The 18808-nt window shown below is 39.3% G+C and overlaps 2 protein-coding genes across 2 annotated transcripts in view; one reads left to right on the forward strand and one right to left on the reverse strand.

Annotated features, from left to right (window-relative positions):
* Positions 1 to 14369, forward strand: part of LOC132851424 (carbohydrate sulfotransferase 8-like) — an 88614-nt gene extending 74245 nt beyond the window's left edge. Inside the window, exons 3-4 of the mRNA XM_060878310.1 lie at positions 9988 to 10025; positions 13281 to 14369. Of these exons, the coding sequence (XP_060734293.1) occupies positions 9988 to 10025; positions 13281 to 14369 (1127 nt within the window). The remainder of the gene's footprint in view (positions 1 to 9987; positions 10026 to 13280) is intronic.
* Positions 2687 to 6950, reverse strand: LOC132851425 (low choriolytic enzyme-like). The gene is made up of 8 exons (XM_060878311.1): positions 6875 to 6950; positions 6294 to 6351; positions 5924 to 6079; positions 5477 to 5594; positions 4133 to 4311; positions 3882 to 3963; positions 2939 to 3063; positions 2687 to 2803 (listed from the first exon to the last, which is right to left on the reverse strand). Coding segments are annotated over exons 1-8 (783 nt in total). The 5' UTR covers positions 6938 to 6950; the 3' UTR covers positions 2687 to 2801.
* Positions 14370 to 18808: the final 4439 nt, after the last annotated feature.

The raw sequence follows: 18808 nt of genomic DNA on the forward strand, positions 1-18808 counted from the left end.
CACTTTAACAATACCCTGAAGTCTATTTCTATTTTTCAGATTAAGCGATCCATACCAACACACAAATTTTTATTATCCCTCCATTTGTGTCTGACTTGTTTGTATGTTTTGTTTAGCACTGTTTAAAAGCCCCCTGTTTCAGCTCGTACATTGGAAGGCAATAGGATTTTTTGTGTAAATAATTACACAATCTCTAGTTTTTGATTTTGTATTCAACATGAATCTTGCTTAGCCTACAGCCTTGATTTGACTACAGCCTAGCCTACAGTAAATCCCCTAAACCCTGCTCGCTTGTTTGTTGGACGTACATTTGGATATTTTGGGTTGTTCCTCTTAAATCGACCTGCACTTGCATCCCCTCTCCAGAGTCTGGTGACTAATCATGCAATTAGTAATAAAATGTTATTTAAACATTACACAAACCTAATGCATTAAAGAATTAAGTTTGTAATCGAGGAACTGAAGAAACATTATGGCCAGGAATCTTGAGCCTGGAGTCTTTTATCTAATCTTCACAGAATTTAGAAAATCTCACTATATATTTTCTTCCTACTCTGAATGAAGTCACAGCTCTACATAACGCGTGTGCACAGAAAACGATTGGCTGCTTGTTAAGTTGTTCTTTTGCTAGTTTCAACAATATCTCAGCATTAACATCTAAATATAGTCGAGTCGTTGGAAATCAATGTGTGACAGCCTTTTGAGCGCGGACGCTCTTCCACCTGTGGGAAAACCGAGAACCCGAGCGCTGAAGCTCCTCGGCCTTGCTGCTAATTTCACCAAAGGTTAGACGCTTTCTATTGATGTCAGCGCTATGAATATTTGAAAGGACTCTTACGGCTACCGGAAAGTGAGCACCTGCATAGTTTCTGAATGTGGTGTTTGTTTGTGTTTGTGTCCGTGCCACACACAGCATCATTCACCTTTTAATTTCTCTACTTCAGTGGCTCAAATGTCACACAGAATGGCGTAAATATACCAGGATTATCCAGGATGCCTTGAGGGAAATGCATCCTCTGTTTATTTTACGTTTAAAAACCCACTCATCAGCATCAAAGTGGGAAAAGTAGAGTCATGCAAATCTTGGAGGTTGAGGAAGTGAAAGGTTGCAAACAAAAAATTCAGCTCTGCATATACAGAGATATCTGTATCATATATTACTGTGTTGTACTGTCAATTTTTATCGGTTTTATTGTCAATTCAACCATATACACACACATATATACACATAGCTATAAGAGAACTTGACCTGAACAGAAGTCTGATGATAAACAGTTTAATTCCCAGCAGTCTCAGGGACATTCAGCAATTTCATTCCAAACCATTCAGGCTGTGTAAGTTCACGTCTGAAATCAAAATGAACATCGTTTGGAGTCCAAACACACACACACACACACACACACACACACACACACAAACATACTGTAGAAGGAGACAATAAAACAATGACCGACAGCTTTCATATGTTCTCTCCATCAGAGCTAAACACACAGGATGTCTAAGCACAGTGTTTTTGTGCCTGGTCTGTCAGCACAATAATTACACGTTCTGCTATGTTATGTATATAATACAGCTTTACAGTGTGGCGTCACAGTGTGTGTGAGGGACAAACTGTGACCTCCACTTCCTGATAAGTGCCTGGATTGTTGTTAAAGAGCTTTAATGTTTGTGTTTCTGATTGCAGTGTAGAGTTTATGCTGTTATATTAAGTGCATTATCTGGAGCGTTTTACAGTTCCCAAAGTGCAGAAAATTGAGTGTGACCTCAGCGTGTGTGTGTGTGTGTGTGTGTGTGTGTGTGTGTGTGTGTGTGTGTGTGTGTGTGTCTTCACAAAAGCTGGACTCTGAGCTTCTGACTCATATAATTACTACTTACTTGCACAGGATACAGGTGTGTGTGTGTGTGTGTGTGTGTGTGTGTGTGTGTGTGTGTGTGTGTGTGTGTGTGTTAGAACATGTTACATTACATTTCATTGTAATCATGCAATAGCCCAAGTTACTGCTTAGAGATATTACTTATTCCTTATTCCTTACTAGTTAGGGCTTCACTATAGAGGTTCATTAGAATTGCAGCTTTTTAAGTAAACATTGGTGCAAGATGATCATTAATCAGTGCCATATTTCTGCTGGAGCAGTTTCTAAACAGATTTGTTTATTTAATGTGAATTGAGATAGAAATCAGCTTTTGGTGGTATAAATATGTAAGAAGGTTAAATCAGAGTTTGGAAATGAACATCAGGTTCTGAATAGCCAGGATTAATTATTTAATTAAATCCTGGGTAAACTACAGTATGAGCAGTGAGAAACAACCCAGGATGGAGGGTTTACAGTGTCCCAGCATTCACCAGTGTGAAAATCCCTAAGCTGAACGAATTAACTATAAATTATCATGTTGTATCAACAAGATACCAAATTTGTGGCTATTCATTTTATAACTCGATTCTATGACTGAATTATTTGCTTGGAAATTCTTCAAGTTCATTTGTACTGAGAATATGATTACGACATACTGGGTCTAATGTCTGTTTCATATTTTGAGAAAATTGTAATTAATGCACTCCGTCCAGGGTGTATCCTGCCTTGATGCCCGATGACGCCTGAGATAGGCACAGGCTCCCCGTGACCCCCCGTAGAAAATGAATGAATGAATGAATGAATGTATTGAATGCTGTACTGAGTGAAACAAATGACTGCAAGTTGTTTTATTGTTAAGGATAAAGCTGTCAACACAACCATTAGAGGCATTTATCATCATCCCTCTAAAGTTATCCGGTCCGAGGTCCCCCTGCAGCGCTCAAAAGTTTCTGCACGAAAAGAAGATGGTTTAAAATGTTAATAAAGAATTAATTTCTCTTCTTTGATTAAGACCGTGCTCTAACATTAAATACTAGAAACAGCAGATATAATGCAAGCTTCAGCTGTGCAGATGAAAAACTCACAGCACTGGTAGAGTCGGTTGATCCTGATGATGTCGTTTCGGCTCATCTCAGTGGCAGTACCGAAGGGCACATTGGGGTCAGGGATGGGGATCATGGTGGGCAGGCCATTCTTAGAGAAAGCAGTTCTGAAATACCAAATAATAAAGTAGTCGATCTTCAAAACAGGAAGTAGATAGTCGAATTATACCATAGGTCAAAAAATCCATTTGCTCCTGTTTTTGTTGTGTTCGGTATTGAATGTCAATTGTCATGTCCAACTCTACAGCGGTGCTTAATATGAAGCTCATATAAAAGTAGACACTTAGACATAAGGGTTTAAGTATTTCTCTCACCTTCCAGGGGCAATATTTCATACACAAGTTTCAAAACAAACAACAAATGTTTCTATCTTCAAAGTAACTGGTGATATCAAACTAATTTCTGCTCTCTGGGACGCCCCAAGTTCTTGTTCATCAGCTTCGAAAATTTGAAGGCGTTTATCTTTCATTCATTCATTTTCTACCGCTTATCTGAACTACCTCGGGTCACGGAGAGCCTGTGCCTATCTCAGGCGTCATCGGGCATCAAGGCAGGATACACCCTGGACGGCATGCCAACCCATCACAGGGCACACACACACTCTCATTCACTCACGTAATCACACACTACGGACAATTTTCCAGAGATGCCAATCAACCTACCATGCATGTCTTTGGACCGGGGGAGGAAACCGGAGTACCCGGAGGAAACCCCCGAGGCACAGGGAGAACATGCAAACTCCACACACACAAGGTGGAGGCGGGAATCGAACCCCCAACCCTGGAGGTGTGAGGCGAACGTGCTAACCACTAAGCCACCGTGACCCCCGGCGTTTATCTTCAACTAGAAAAATTCCGTGTAAGGTAATCAACAGAGGATAAAAACACACATCTCACACTGGGTAATTATTTGGTGATTGACTGACTTGTGGTATTGCATGACGGAGTTGTAGTCGTAAGTTGTTCCCTGGTTCAGAGTGTCTTTCTTGTCGAAGTTGTGCTCTTTTCCTGATCAGAAAACACCCCCCACCCCACCCCACCCCAAATAAACAGTTAATAGTAAAACCTACAAAAAGTGTGTGATGAAAAAGATTTTGTGGAAGGATTGAAAAAAAGAGAAAAGGATAAAATTACTACATGTACAGTATATAAATATACATAAATCCCTGGTCTGTACCCTCCATAATGTTCTCCCAGGCTACACGGATGTAGCTGTCTCGGTCGCTGCGTGTTTGTTCGTGATTAAAACCCAGAGCGTGAAGAAGCTCGTGCTGGACGGTATCATGGTAGATGCAGCCGCTACGAGACAGGGACAAGGTCTGTGCTTTACCGATACGTCCGATGTAAGAGTAGCATCTGTAAAAAGAAAACGATTTATTAGTGTTATGACACATCAGCCTTTTTTCTAATAGAGTATAGAGTATTAATCCCTAAGGGGAAATTTTGTGTCATACTAGGACTAGGACTTCATGCAGCACAAGAGGCTGATTACAGGTTAAAAGTGGTCATAAATGAAGTGGCAGTGCACATGTGAAGATGTAAAAATCTTATGATATTCATATGATATTTTACATGTGATGTAAAAATCTTACGATATTCAGTGCACTATTACTAAAGGGTATATAAAATCAGTAGGCATGTCTATCATCTCTAATATCCACATCATGCTAGCACTGGGTCTACAGGTTTGATTACACTACCTATGTTTCCGATTATTTTTTCTGATTATATTTTCAATTATATTTTATTATATTTCTCTGATCTGCTTTGATATATTCTTTGATAGATACTTCTATATCTCCTATATCGTATTCACCCGTGCCTTATTTTTATTCCTTTATTTTGTTTTTTCTCTACAATAGGCTTTTTTTTTGTACTGTATATCATTGTGTATGTGACAAATACAATTTGGATTTGAATTTAGCTTAATATCAGCAGGCAGGAATGACTTCCTCTACTTTTCTCTGGTACAGCGAAGCTGCCTTTAAGTCGTGGCCTACTGGTTAGAGAGTCTGACTCCTAACCCGAAGGTTGGGGGTTCGAGTCTCAGGCCGGCCACGACTGAGGTGCCCTTGAGCAAGGCACCGAACCCACCAACTGCTCCCCGGGCGCCGCAGCATAAAAATGCCTGCCCACTGCTCCGGGTGTGTGTTCACGGTGTGTGTGTGTTCACTGCTGTGTGTGTGCACTTTGGATGGGTTAAACGCAGAGAATAAATTCTGACTATGGGTCACCATACTTAGCCGTATGTCCTTTCATTTTAACTTTTTAGCCTATTACCCAGATCATCTATAAATGAACCTTTCAAATGTTAAGGATCTAAAAACAATTCATAGTTTGAATAGTGTAGTAACAATAATGCTACATTTAATCAGAGACCGCTTGAAAATATTAGTAGGTTCTTATTTAATAACCTACATAAGAAATAGTCTTTGATATTTGAAGTGATAGATAATACTAGTTGTACTGTAGTATGGTGTATAGCGTATAGGTCTCCTAACATCTCATACGTCTTGCGTACCCATTCAAAGACTCGATGCTGATGTAATCCCTCTCGTTGGAGCGGGGAATAAAACGGATACAGGTGATGGAGGAGAAAGAGTCCAGACCTCGCCGGATAATCTGGCGCTCACCGTCGGCTGAGGGCGTACAGAGTAACTGTTTGGTTAGGCGCTTTGTTCTGTGTGCTACTTGAATATACAGTAAATGTGTGATGTTAAGTAATAATGTTTTAGCAGTATATTATTTGATCGCATGAATTGTTTAGTTGATCAGTCTCCAGATGAGTCACAATTCATTTCTATTTTCAGTAGAAAATGCTTTAACCATGTAGAAAATAGATAAAGATTAGATTAGATTAGATTAGATTAGATTAGATTAGATTAGATTAGATTAGGACAACATACAGTACTACTAGATGATATTACAGTAGATTAGACTATAATAACAATCCACATCTTTGACATACAGTAGTGACTGGAGATTACATAAGGTACGTAGACTTTGCCATCACTCGACTTTGGCCACATGCAATTACGGGAGGTGCAGGGATCAGCATTTCTCTCATTATCATCATAAACCCAAATGTCTCCTTCGATCACCTCAGGTTCATCTACACCACGAACTAACACATGAAACACAAGGAGGTTTTAGAATTCCTGATTTTTAATATATTTCTTATCACATCAATAATCAAATGGTGCATTACGTAATATAAAGTACCGGTGTTAATAAATATGTAAAGTACATGTTGCTGTGAAGAATAATGACTCATTGTGTAATATACTGCATGATATATGGCAGTGGTAGAGTGTTGTTGTGCTCGTGTGTGTACATACTGGTGTTACTGTTCGCTCTCTCGAGTCGCTCTCCAACAGACAAGCGAGCAAGCGGGTCCTCAACAGCTGTCGGACAAAAAAAGTCAACATATTGAATAATGACTCTTTCTTTATTCTGTATTTAGTGCCTGACTCCATTTAGAAGGCTCTTTTGCATTATTAAGCCCAAAGGTCCTTGACTGTTTTGACAGATGTGCCAGGCTAAATCGTTGCTGTGATTAAAGGAGTTATGAGCTACCAGCTATCAGCAGCATAGCTCTGTTTATCAGCAGAGACGTTAGGCGTCTAGGAGGACTAGGAAGCGGACTATGATGTCTGTCAAAGTTCCTTATTATTCAAAATGCTGTTCTGTGAAAACGTTCTATTAAAAGATACAGCTACTAAGGCAGATGCCTGCAGTATGGAAGTTCATTAATAATTAATCATTGAGTAATCATAAAGCACATGACTTACCACAATACACGAAAAGACAGCACATAAAAACATAAAAAGACAAAAATGTGTAATGAATGCAAACAAAATTGAGTTTGGCTCAAGTCAAGGTCAAGCTGGCACGTGCTGTTAGAAAGAACTACCCTCACCTCCTGTGCAGAACAGAGCAGCAGCAGAGCCAGCAGTCCCACAGTCACCTTATGCACAGACATGACAGCAGTCGTCCTGTAGAGGCAGGCAGAGACATGACTACACGGTTAGTATGGAAGTGTGTGGAATTCCTGATCCATGTGACTCATAAAGGTCTAGGTAGGGTGTTTAACTAATATTGTGACTTATTGCTTGATTGAGACCTTCAGCATTGCTTAAGGCTTATCTTCATGCTTAATCTCATCAAGAGATCGTAGACTTCCCTAGAATTGCTAGAAATATTGCTGCTGTTCATCCCAATGCATCTTTTTCTCCTAAACATCCTTTCAACACACTTTCAACAAGCTGCCACAGTTGGGCCCTTGAGCAAGGCACTTAACCCTCTCAGTTCCATGAGCACAGTATCATGGCTGACACTGGACACTGACCCCAGCATCCTAACAAGCTGAAGTACGCAACAAAAATAAGTTTAGATTGCTTTAAGGTATATTTGATATTGTTCTTCTTATTAGTGTTTACTGTCTACTTATTTATAATCTCTCTGTCTAATAGTGTTGGGGTCAAGTGCTACCTTAGCGAAGACTGAGACCAAACCATAACCACAATCAATGGAGTCAAGGCAAGAGCAAGACCAGGAGAACACTAACACCACACATGATCAAGTCTAGTCAAGTCAAGAAGCTTTTATTTTATACAGTAGCTGACGCAGTACATAGTGAAATGAGACAACATTTCTCTACGACCATGGTGCTACATAGAACAAGTCCAAGTCTGGACCAAGACTAAACACTATGTACTATCTTCTTAACCTGGCATGAAATTTCACTTGATTAGAAAAAAATAAACCCATCTTTGGTATTATCAGTTTGTACAAATAACCACACAGGACATGTTGAAGTGTAATCCTCTTTGATTTAACCCTTAGTCTGTGGGACCCATATTCATAGACATCAGTAGTTTTAAAAAACTTTTCTTCCTTGTAAATTTGTTGATTTTTTTCCCACTCATAACTTGATTAAATTTGATTTTCTTTTTTTTTATTACATTTTATTAAAAAACAACAAAAAACGAATAGCACTTGAATTAAAAATGTGATGTAATAAAGGTAAAGGGCAAATATTAACCATGTATGCTGTTTATATTGCTTGTAATTGGGATGAAGTAAACATCTGTAGAGTATTTTAACATCAAATTTTTGATTGTGTTGAATTAAAAACCCCAAAAATGCAGAGGGTCACCAGACCCACGAACACTGGCTGAGTAACACAAATACGAACACCATACAAGGGTTAAATTTGGGTCTATTTCCTGTCAAAACTCTTCTGTCATCTCATGTTACCTCTGGCTTCTTCATTACGGTTCGAAATTCACCTCTGGATTGCTGTAAAGCTGATTTGTGCCTGTGTCTGTTGTTAAAAGCACCGAATTGATTTGAGACCATGAATAATGAAGGAAAAAATGTGCGATTGGCAAATCTAAGAATTAACTAAAGATGTAACACAAATACATTGATAAGATGTGTGAGTAGATTTTGCGCTCTTACCTCAAATTTCCCAAAAGAAATAGTGTGATAATACAGAAGCAGGGAGTTTTATAGCCTTTTCTGTTTATTCGATGCGATAACGGTATCACTCAAAAATAGACCAGCAGCTGCTCCTTCCTGAGAAAGGTTTATCTAAAGAGTTGTGTACGAAAAAAAAAGACTCTTTTATTAGAATATGTAAATAAATGTGGAAGGTTATCAGCGTTGTTTATTTATTTAATTTCATGCTCTTAGGAAAACAGGTGCACTTTTTCCCTGATCCCTACAGTGGATTTAAACTAGATTCATCACCCAAAAAAAAAAAAAAACGTCTCTAATTTTTTTTGTATTATAATTTGCAAGTTAGGGGTCACGGTGGCTTAGTGGTTAGCACGTTCGCCTCACACCTCCAGGGTTGGGGGTTCGATTCCCGCCTCCGCCTTGTGTGTGTGGAGTTTGCATGTTCTTCCCGTGCCTCGGGGGTTTCCTCCGGGTACTCCGGTTTCCTCCCCCGGTCCAAAGACATGCATGGTAGGTTGATTGGCATCTCTGGAAAATTGTCCATAGTGTGTGATTGCGTGAGTGAATGAGAGTGTGTGTGTGTGTGCCCTGCGATGGGTTGGCACTCCGTCCAGTGTGTATCCTGCCTCAATGCCCAATGACGCCTGAGATAGGCACAGGCTCCCCGTGACCCGAGGTAGTTCGGATAAGCGGTAGAAAATGAATAAATGAATGAATGTATTTGCAAGTTAAGTAGCATCATCTGAATAGATGTTATGACATTTTTATTATGCTAATCCAAGTTCTCAAACTATGTGGAGGTAAAAGTTTAAAATTGCTCATCTCAAGCTGTAGCAGGTTGGAGCATGGTTCAGGGCAGTACGTTGGGAGGTGGGCTTGTGGAGAGACCACGAAGGATAAGAGATGGTCAGGTACATACAAACCTTTAAATAACGTGTATGCCTGTGTTCTGTTTTCCCTTTCTTTTATGAGCCAGTGACGTGCTAAAATAAAGGTTCAGTTTCAAACCTTACCCTTGAATTGCTGTGTTCTCTGAATGCTCCTTAAACCTGAATGAAAAAGAGGGGAATTGGGCAGTTCAGATAACATGACTACATAATTATAGTGACATGAAGATGAGAGATAACCCCACTCCCTTCTCCTATTATGGCTCAGATAAGGCTGTTCACACTACACAAATCTAACTGTAGTGAGCCTTCACAGCAACATTGTTCAAACCTATGTACAGTAGTTTGGACAAAGTACCTTATCCTTGTTTTTCATGAAGAAGAAGGAACTGCTGGGGAAGTCTAATGCCTGGTCAGATCCTCCACCATTATAATCTTCAATATCACTGGTTTCAGTGACAGACAGAACAGAGGTTATTTTCTAAGCTGGAGGTCTTTGGCACATCTCCATAGGTATCATTTAATGCCAGCAGTTTTCAGCTCGAAATGTCTTGCCATTCTCCCCGAACATCGACATGATTAAAGCGTATGAAAAATCTGATGTCAGGATGCAGGAAATAGGTTGATTTATTACTCACTGATTATTCACTGTCTTGTCTTGCTGTCTGTCTTTCTATTCCAGGGGTCAATTTCAATGGCTTGACATGGCAGATGAGAGAGGTGAGAAAATAATCTGCATAAAACATTATATATAGATACACTATAACTTTAACAAAAACATTTTCACCCATTCCATGTGAGCATACATTTCCTGTGTTGAGCCAGTCAAGGTGTCTACAATGTCTAGAGGTTAGAGGTTATTTCACAATAATATTGAAAAGTAGTTTATTTTAGCTTATATTGTGATATTAGGATTTACGTAGGTCAGAATTCTACATAAATTTACTATGGGATTCAGGTCATGGTTTTCTCTAAGCCATTTTATTTCAAAAGTGTCTAGGATCATTGTACTGCTGGAAGACCAAGTTGTGACCAGGTTTAAACTTTCTTGGTCATCTATTTTCTGAAGTGGAACTGATTCTTTTCCAGCAAACACCCCTAAAAAAATGAGGCAACCTCTACTATGCTTCACAGTTGGATGATGTGCTTCAGATCAAAAACATTTTTCCTTCAAACAATTATATCATCTGACAAGAAAACACTCATCCAAAAAGGCTTGGTCTATGTCCTGTTGATCATCTGCAAACAGGGGCGGTTCTAGAGGCGGGGCCACAGGGGCCCTGGCCCCTGCTGAAATCTGATTGGCCCCTGATTGGCCCCCATTCCATCAATCGTCAACAATTGGCGGCACTCGAGCGTTTGAAAAACGAATGACTGCCGAAATGTATTTGCACCGACTGAATAAATTATATTGTGTGCTTGAATGTACCCTGTACTTGGCCCCTGAATGTAACATGTGGCCCCTTAATGGCCCCGTTACAGAAAAATCCTAGAACCGACACTGTCTGCAAACTTCATTCTGTTGGTCTTGGATTAGGGGCTCGTTATTTGTCTTGGTAATGTAGGATTTTTTTTTTGTTGCCTAATTCCATTCAGCTTCTTCAACATGTTGCCTTAGTGTTCAGCTGAACCTTCCAGATTTAAGTTAATTCATCTTTAACTTGCTATTTCTTCTTTAATGATAGACTGTATGATTGGTCCTAAAACTTTAGTACACAATTGTTTGTGTGGATTCTCACAAATTCATGTGGAGGAATCAGAATTGTGAGCTCTTGGCTAAGGTGTTTGGATTTCCTCCCATGGTATCAAGGCACTGGCATTTACAGTACATACAGCCACAGATAACGCACTTCCAGTTAATTACTAATACTGACAACTGGCCAGTCGGAAGAATCAAAAAGTCATTGCATCAATTTCTGGAATCTTCCAGGGTGTTTGAAGAGACAGTCAACATGTAGTAAATGCTGTAAATATAGTGAAGCTGATATAAATCTGTCTCTAAGCAAAATGACCAAAATGTAATCTACAGTAGCATGAAATGTGTGGGGACCTGAATGACTTTGGCCTGTTGGTTATCTGATGAATATTGCTTTATTGCTTTGTATCATGTTTGCTTCACATATGCCTGATTGGTTAAAACAAAGGCCAGGAAAGATCATTTCAAACTTCACTTCAAACCAAAATGAGGATGGGTTTCCTTCTGAGTCTGGTTCCTCTCAAGTTTTCTTCCTCATATCATCTCAGGGATTTAAACTTTTTCATTTTTATTCTATATTTTTATACTTCTGTAAAGCTGCTTTGAGACAATGTCCATTGTTAAAAGCTATATAAGTAAAATTTTATCGAATTGAATTGAAAACTGTTATGTGCTTTGCGTGCTGTGCTCAGGACACATTAGGTCAGGAACATTAGGTCAGGAATTTCTGCTAGAGCCCCTGTTTAAGGTGAAAATTCTCCCACGACAGACTAGACAAAGTTGTTTGAATCTATGGACGGTGTGGACAGTGTAGTTTGTTCGACAATCGCAAGGTAAAGGGGTTGTGCAAATGACAAATCCCAGAGGCAGGGTAAAATTTGCTTGCTCAAGGACAAGTATCTCAGGCAACATGGGTGACAGAGATAATCAAAACAAATCCAAATTTTAAAGTAGAAACCATTTAACAAAGTAGTGGATTCACAGTGGGGGCACGGTGGCTTAGTGGTTAGCACATTCGCCTCACACCTCCAGGGTTGGGGGTTCGATTCCCGCCTCCACCTTGTGTGTGTGGAGTTTGCATGTTCTCCCCGTGCCTCGGGGGTTTCCTCCGGGTACTCCGGTTTCCTCCCCCGGTCCAAAGACATGCATGGTAGGTTGATTGGCATGTCTGGAAAATTGTCCGTAGTGTGTGATTGTGTGAGTGAATGAGAGTGTGTGTGTGTGTGCCCTGTGATGGGTTGGCACTCCGTCCAGGGTGTATCCTGCCTTGATGCCCGATGACGCCTGAGATAGGCACAGGCTCCCCGTGACCCGAGGTAGTTCTGATAAGCGGTAGAAAATGAATGAATGAATGGATTCACAGTGAATATGGAAATACATCAGCTGGAAAAATAACTACACAAGAAAGATAAAATGAGACAGACGGAGATTATTAGTGACCTTGGATAGTATCTGGTAAACAGAAGGGTACTTCCATGTGCTGGTATGTCATTAGTATAGGGTGGTACACAGCTATATTTGAATCTTGAATTAATTACCAAGGTGGCTTAGCAGAGGAAAGGTTTTGTATGGTAGGTGAGGAAACTCCACCATCATGTGGCTGATTAAAGAACAGCAGATTCTATACGACTGAATAACTTCAAATCAAATCAAATCAAATCAAATCAAATTTTATTTGTCACGTACACATACATACAGGGTACGACATGCAGTGAAATGCTTTATGCAACTGTTCGGTATAAGAATAAAAAGTATAAAAAAGCAAAAAAATTAAATAATGATAGAATAATAAAAATAAGTATATAACTATATAAGAAAACTATATAAAAATATGAAAATATAGATGGAGAAATAATGTATACACATATGCATAAATATACATATAACATAAATGTGTATGGTTTTTAAAGATTGTCCTTAAAGTGTCCAGGTGCAGTATGGTGTGTAAATAGTGTATATAGTGTATAAAGTGTCACTGTGCTGTGCAAGTCCAGAGTTAAAGTGTCCTTAGAATGTCCAGGTGCAGTATGGTGTGTAAATAGTGTATATAGTGTATAAAGTGTCACTGTGCTGTGCAAGTCCAGAGTTAAAGTGTCAGTGTAAAAAAGGGGGGTGCATAGAACAGTGGGGATGGAGAGAGAGGTCCAGTGCTAGATCCTGGGTGTCTCCTGGTTTAAGATCCGAATGGCCTGAGGGAAGAAGCTTCTCCTCATCCTCTCAGTGTTTGCTTTCAGGGAGCGCTGAAGCTCATATTCTTGTCCTGTTTTTTTCCTTTGCAGGAGCTGTGTGCCCAACATGACCGCAACATCACAGGCAGAGTGGCTTCAGTTAATTTGGAAAGACAGTCCAGACCTGACGAACCGAGTGATGATAACTATGCCTCAATGATACAGTTTCCAGCTTTCAATTGGACCAAACCAAATCAAGCTTTTCATCGTGTTACAAAACGCCACAGGAAACTTCTCAAGACCAACGCAGCAATCCGGACGCTCTCCAACTCCTCGTCATCATCAGAGACTACACCCAAGAGTTGGCAGCACTTCTACCACATGCAGAAAACTCGTCATCAGCTGATCAAGGAAGTCTGTGCGAAATACCGGAGCAACATCTCGCGAACAATAACACCACACCAGGTGTCTCGCATCTATGTCGAGGACAGGCACAAGCTGCTGTACTGCGAAGTGCCCAAAGCAGGCTGTTCCAACTGGAAGCGAGTTCTGATGGTGCTTGCTGGTGTTGCGTCCACCACACACAAGATAAACCATGACACCGTTCACTACGGCAACCACCTAACACGACTGGACAGCCTTGACCAGGATGCGGTTTCTGAGCGCCTCCGTTCCTACACCAAGGTGCTGTTCATTCGCGAGCCAATGGAGCGTCTGGTTTCAGCATTCAGGGACAAATTTGAGAGCCCAAACTCATACTATCACCCTGTGTTTGGCAAACCCATTATCTCCAAGTACAGGGTGAATGCATCTAAATCAGCACTTAGGACAGGAAGTGGTGTCACTTTTCAGGAGTTTATCCGCTACTTGCTGGATGTACACCGTCCCATTGGCATGGACATCCACTGGGAGCCTGTAAGTCAGCTGTGTAGTCCATGCCTGCTCGATTACGATTACATTGGCAAATTTGAGACCATTGAGGAAGAAGCTAACTTCCTCTTACAGAGAGTGGGTGCTCCAAAAAACCTCACATTCCCTACTTTCAAGGACAGAAACCCTGAAGCCGCGAGGACTACCACGCACATCACACAGCGTTACTTCACACAGCTCAGTGCTTCAGACAGGCAGAGAGTATATGACTTTTACTATATGGACTATCTAATGTTTAACTACTCCAAACCTTTTCATGATGTGTACTGATTACTGTGTACGGATTATCATTGTCATGGTTGCAGTGTAAGAATTATGTTGTAGAAGTTCATTGTTACTTCACATCAATAATTTTGCACTTAACACATTCCAATTTAGTTTGAACGACTGTCTAGAAATGATACCAAATGCATTGTTCTGTGCTCGGTTATACACTCTAAGCACAATGTAGAATTACAGTATGGATACTGGCTAATCCTCTTGATGTAACACCCTACATTCACGATTGTATTTAAATATAATGCTTTTAAGTATCCCAGTGTCACTATAATGTTGTATTATTGTTAAAAAAAAAAAAAAGTGATTTAGATAACTATATATTTTTCTATGTATTTGTATCATGGCTTTATGTGTAGCTGTAGGTTTGTGAATGCCAGCAATCTTACAGAGATACAAGAGATACACATGCAAAGCTTGTTCAAATTTCTCTCAAATTTAGAAGTTTAGAAGAAGATACGTTCCGACTAACCAAACTGCTTCTCTTTATCGTTGTGAGGATCATTTTTGGATTGCAGTGATGCCACAAACATTTGCACAGATTTGTCTCAAGTAAGCAACCTTATAAAGAAGACTTCAATCAGACCCTGAGAGCACATGTGAGCTTTTATATTTGTGAATAAATAGTATTGTGATAAGTCGTACAAATGTTGTATAGTACACGACATATCACCTTGCAGCTTCATTGCAGGTTGCTCAGTTTTCTGTGCTTTACTGTACACACACACACATACACACACACACACACACACACACACACACTCATCTCACTGCTCAGGGAAACAGAGAAACAAAGATAATATAAATATAGATGGAATAGGGCTCAGGTTACCTCATTACCATTACTCTAGCTCATCCCTAAATACTTCCATCCCACTGCAAACCCACACTAAAGCACTAAAGTACACACTGATGTACTTACCGCACACACCCCAACACCCACCACACCTTTGGAGAACGACATGGCCGGCAACCATTTCCTAGGAAGCTCTAACACCTGATTTATTGAAAGTTAGGAAATGCTCCTTAAAGCCAGAACATATCGAATTGGTGTAATCAGAATAGGGTTAAGAAAGCTGTTTCCTCCTTTATTGTTTTTTTTGGGGAATTTAATGACACCCAAATTTCCAGTCAACTCATCCTGGATCATTGAGTGTTTAGTGAGGATTAACATTTTCTTTTACCTAATGCGTAAAAACCCTTAACTTTTAAACACCATGGTACAATGAGCTTTTCAGGGCAAGATATAATTGCTGAATTGAAACGACATTAAAAGTTAAAAGTTATAGTGTTTGGATTTTGTTTGAAGACGTTTACAGCTTACAGCCCTAAAATCCACTAAAACTACTGCCAAAAATTATACACCTTAGTCTAAGCACAAAGTGTTCTACTTTAATAGGAAACCATGTATATACTGTAACAGTAAGCGTTATGATTAAATCTACAATTTCTCAATAGTCCTTGATGTGACTGTGTGAATTTAAGTAGCAATGTGCACTGATATGTTTGACTGCACAGTCTACCATTTTGTGAGCAAATGAATGTCACCCACTCAGGTTTTTTTTTTTTTTTTGCATGTAGGTTTGTAGAAGTAAATTATGTAAACTTGTAAAACAGGTAAACACCTTATTTCACATATGTCACATATTAATCTTACGAGCAGATTTAATGTAAGAGTTCAGCAGAGACATAAACATCTCGGTGGTGATGATGATGCATGAGGCAGGCTTCCTTTCTAGCGCTCCTAATGGATTTATCTGTATTTTTGGGGTGATCATAGGTCATACACAGGATGATAGAAGTCCAAGGCCTAGTCCATACTAACAGGGGTAAAGACATTTATTCTTATTCATTTTGGACTTTCATTTATACGAAAACTTTTTTCAAACACGGAAGAGCAATTCTCCAAAGCGCAAAATTCATTGTTTCTACATTAAAAACTTTAAACCTTTCAGAAACTTTGATATATAATTTTAACAATTTCTCTCCAACTCTAAGATGGTGGCGCTTGTTGTGATGCTGTAACAATTAAAAAATAATAACAATAATAGTGTCTATTGGGGCACGGTGGCTTAGTGCTTAGCACGTTCGCCTCACACCTCCAGGGTTGGGGGTTCGATTCCCGCCTCCACCTTGTGTGTGTGGAGTTTGCATGTTCTCCCTGTGCCTCGGGGGTTTCCTCCGGGTACTCCGGTTTCCTCCCCCGATCCAAAGACATGCATGGTAGGTTGATTGGCATCTCTGGAAATTTGTCCGTAGTGTGTGATTGTGTGAGTGAATGAGTGTGTGTGTGTGCCCTGCGATGGGTTGGCACTCCGTCCAGGGTGTATCCTGCCTTGATGCCCGATGACGCCTGAGATAGGCACAGGCTCCCCGTGACCCGAGGTAGTTTGGATAAGCGGTAGAAGATGAGTGAGTGTCTATTATCACTATGGCATGCATTTCTGATATTCTAAAGAAAAGAAAACTGGCAGATGTTTATATGTACGGTTCTTATCATACAGCCACTGTTCATGTCATCTAATAAGTTTATATTTTTTAATGTTATTTCGGAAAACGAATTCACAAACAAGAGTGTAGACTAGACCCTGAACCCATGCGTATTCTGTATCTTCACATACCTTGATCTGCTGACCTGCGAGGTTGTTGCATGCATGCTAGTTCGCCTGGTTTCACATGTCTACCCCTCACACTCTTTGCTTTGTATCTAATCCTAAGGAAGAATGACGGAGAAAGCTGAATAAAACAAGAGAAGTACAGTAAGTGCTCAACTTGTTGCCTTCCATGAGGTCGTAATCTTACGAGGAAAAACAACGTTAACCAAAAATCTTTACCTCGGTAGCTTTTTCCATGATGATGATGATGATGATGATAATGATATTTTTAGTCGTCCACCAAAACAACATTGTGTGTTGAATTTCATAGCATTGATTATTATAGCTTACCTGTAGCTCACACACATAATATTGCTTCTGTATGTAAATAAATTACTGTATATTTCTATTTCTTCTATTACTAAATAAATAAACACATATAAGGAAAAGATATAACGTAATATACAGTACACCTATGGTATATGAGTGTACTGTATGCTGCAACTGGTGTATGTATACATACAGTATATTATGTTGGATTTGTATGATTTATGATTCCAATGTGTGAGCCTTAGTAAAAAATAAGAAGTTCGATATCCACTGAAGACTCACATCTCTATAAAAATGTCTATGTTCTATATTCTAATGTCAGTTTTTCTTAGTTTGCAATTATACAAATGCCCTTTGCCTTATTTTGACATGAATCAGAAAGACATTATTTAAGTGGTGAAGTGATCTATATCTTTCTCACTCGGTTCGACCAGTGGATCTGAATAAATGTTTATGTATTTTATTTTAAATTGTGTGTGTGTTTTTTTTTAACGTAGCCCTTGATTCTGTTATGTAGGAAACACCAGGCAGTCTATTGAATTACTTTCGAAATCAGTTTTTCAGCTTTAGTATGCATTGGTGGATGAAGGAACACAGAGGCGGATGGACTACGCAGTTAGTTCTTGTTTTAAGGGTGATTAAACCACATTTTGGTGAAGAAATACTTCAGTAAGCAAACTGTGTTTACTGCCAATGTGTGCTCTCCTATACATAACATTAACAAATAATAATCTCATGCTTCGTTTTTCGTTTTTATGAAAGAAATGGAAATAGAAATTGTTCGCTGGTACAAACACTTTTGAAGACATTACTTTTTTTTTTCTACCCAGTCATTTCCATCACAACATAATAACTTTAAGTAAATAAATGTTCTACTGAATTCTACTGAATTCTTTAAGAATGTTTATAATGTTGTTGTTAGAGCATCTACCTTACGAAAGTGCACAGAAATATAGCCAGGACATAATAAACAGTAGAAACACTAATCAGTAACTGAATAAATACTTAAATTGGGATACAATATATTGGGATTGCTGTGGATAGAACCACTCGGAGTCCATCACACCGGCTTTAAACTGCCATTGCACCCGTCAGCTTCGTGCTCGGGTGAACATTTAAAGCCCATCCATCTCTTTTTGAATATCAATGTAATATTAATATAATAATACTGACTGTAGGTAAATGTGCTTATAAAATACATGGCCAAAAAGTGTGTGGAGATCAAACCCATATGTGTTTGTTATTCATCTCCTTTGAGATATAATGTTTTGTGATGAATGCAATGCAGACACAACCCAAAAGATCCAAAATCCAACAAACAATGCAAAATAAAATCTCTAATCAAAGATGTAAATGTAAACACAATTCCAAGAAAAAAAAGCACTTAAAAGTACATTCAACTCTTAAGAATAAGAATGATGGGAAAGGCTTTTTATAGCATTTGAGGAAACATTTCCTCATTCCTGTTGACACATGTACAGTCTCTCTTTTTTGACCCCAGGCCACATC

This window comes from Tachysurus vachellii, chromosome 9 (genome assembly GCF_030014155.1).
Source record: "Tachysurus vachellii isolate PV-2020 chromosome 9, HZAU_Pvac_v1, whole genome shotgun sequence".
In the NCBI taxonomy this organism is placed as follows: Eukaryota; Metazoa; Chordata; class Actinopteri; order Siluriformes; family Bagridae; genus Tachysurus; species Tachysurus vachellii.